General features: G+C 36.5%; 1 protein-coding gene across 1 annotated transcript in view; it reads left to right on the forward strand.

Moving 5' to 3' along the window:
• Positions 1-1,814, forward strand: part of LOC107097868 (beta-1,4-galactosyltransferase 2-like) — a 7,820-nt gene extending 6,006 nt beyond the window's left edge. Inside the window, exon 4 of the mRNA XM_015395195.1 lies at positions 397-1,814. Coding sequence (XP_015250681.1) covers positions 397-1,065 — 669 coding nt within the window. The 3' untranslated portion in view covers positions 1,066-1,814. The remainder of the gene's footprint in view (positions 1-396) is intronic.
• The last annotated feature ends 9 nt before the right edge of the window (positions 1,815-1,823 follow it).

Here is a 1,823-nt window from a genome sequence, read left to right on the forward strand (position 1 = left end):
TGGGATTATGAAACACTAGTGTAAAACATCCTAGTAAACAGAAGCAATTGAAAGATTTACTTTTTAAACCAAACTTTATGTTTTGGTTATGCACAAAAATATTTTTTGCAGCTTATCTGGCACCAAAACCAAAAGGGACATTTATTATAAACTTATATTAATTAACAATAATTAGTTGTTATATTTTGTATTAGAAATCAAAAAATCTTTGGAACCAAGTTTTGAAGCATTGGCTTCACATACTTCTCAAATATATCAAGGAACCTTATATGCCACAGCAAGACAAGCTTCTTTTAATGACTTTTTAATCTGTGTTCTGTAATAAAAAAATATTTTTAATCTGAATAATTCTACCCAATTTCTGTATTCTGAACTTTCTGTACATTGATCTTTTAGGTGGCTATCATCATCCCATTCCGAAATCGGCATGAACACCTAAACCACTGGCTTTATTACCTCCATCCTATCCTGATACGTCAGCAGCTGGACTACGGAGTGTATGTCATCAACCAGGAGGGAGACGACGCTTTTAACCGCGCCAAACTGATGAATATTGGACACACTGAAGCCCTGAAGCAGTATGATTATGACTGCTTTGTCTTTTCCGATATAGACCTGATACCTCTGGACGATCGTAATCTCTACAGATGTTCTGATAAGCCTAGACACTTGTCGGTCGCTGTAGACAAGTTCAACTTTAAATTACCCTATGCCACCATCTTTGGTGGGGTCTCAGCTTTGTCCAAAGAGCAGTTTTTAAAAGTCAACGGCTTTTCAAATACGTTCTGGGGCTGGGGGGGTGAGGACGACGATCTATACCAGCGTATCTCTTTACGTGGAATGTCCATATCCAGACCAAACTCTGCCATAGGAAGGTACAAGATGATCAGACATAATAGAGATGCCCACAATGAAAGAAATCCAAATAATGTTCAGAAACTAAGAGAAACACATCTTAATATTGACACAGATGGGCTTAATTCTTTGAGATACACAGTCAGGGAGATTAGAAAGGACATACTCTTCACTTTTATTACTGTAGATGTTCAAGCTCCTACAGTCTGATTACCAACTGTAAATCCTAGTCTTCAGTTGAGCAAAACAAAAAAAGTCTACTTTAAAAATTTTTTTTTCCTGTGAGTCATTTTCTTTGTTTTTTTAGGTAAAATCAAGTCAGAACAGCTGTCATATCATATCATATCAAACAATCTGCAGTGATTAAGGCCATGTTCTCATGAAATGTATGTTTTGCATATGTGTAGTTGTTCATACAGCTAACCGTAACTTCACACTTCAGCCTGAACAGTTCACAACCAGAGAAGAGACCGCATGTGCACATAATGAAAGTACACATCTAACAGCAGCAGTATAGCACAGCAAATTTATTGCTTATGGAAGCGATGATATATATCAGTTTGTCATTATTAACTTCTTGACCAAAGGGAGCCCACAATATTATGACCACATCATGAAATAGATGAAAAAACTAGAAAAACAAAAACAGAGCACAACTATTAACAATAGTTTATATAATGACTCGACGAGTTGATAACTAGGGAACGTGATAACTTAATTACAACTTGCCTGATTGATACAGATTCGTTAAAACATTAGTCCAATACTGATCTGTGGTCCATGCTGGCTTCCTATTTCTACTTCCTGTTTATTACAGTCAAGTGTGGCCTAAAGTTAGTTCCAGTTGCTTCATCATAAAATGGCTGCAAACGACCCACAGCAAAAACTAAAGCAGAAAAGAAAGCCTAGTACCCTAGTTATCATATTTTATATGCCATCCAGAGATGTCATATGGATCATCAGGCACA

The sequence above is a fragment of the Cyprinodon variegatus genome, unplaced genomic scaffold, assembly GCF_000732505.1.
Source record: "Cyprinodon variegatus isolate N-32 unplaced genomic scaffold, C_variegatus-1.0 Scaffold730, whole genome shotgun sequence".
In the NCBI taxonomy this organism is placed as follows: domain Eukaryota; kingdom Metazoa; phylum Chordata; class Actinopteri; order Cyprinodontiformes; family Cyprinodontidae; genus Cyprinodon; species Cyprinodon variegatus.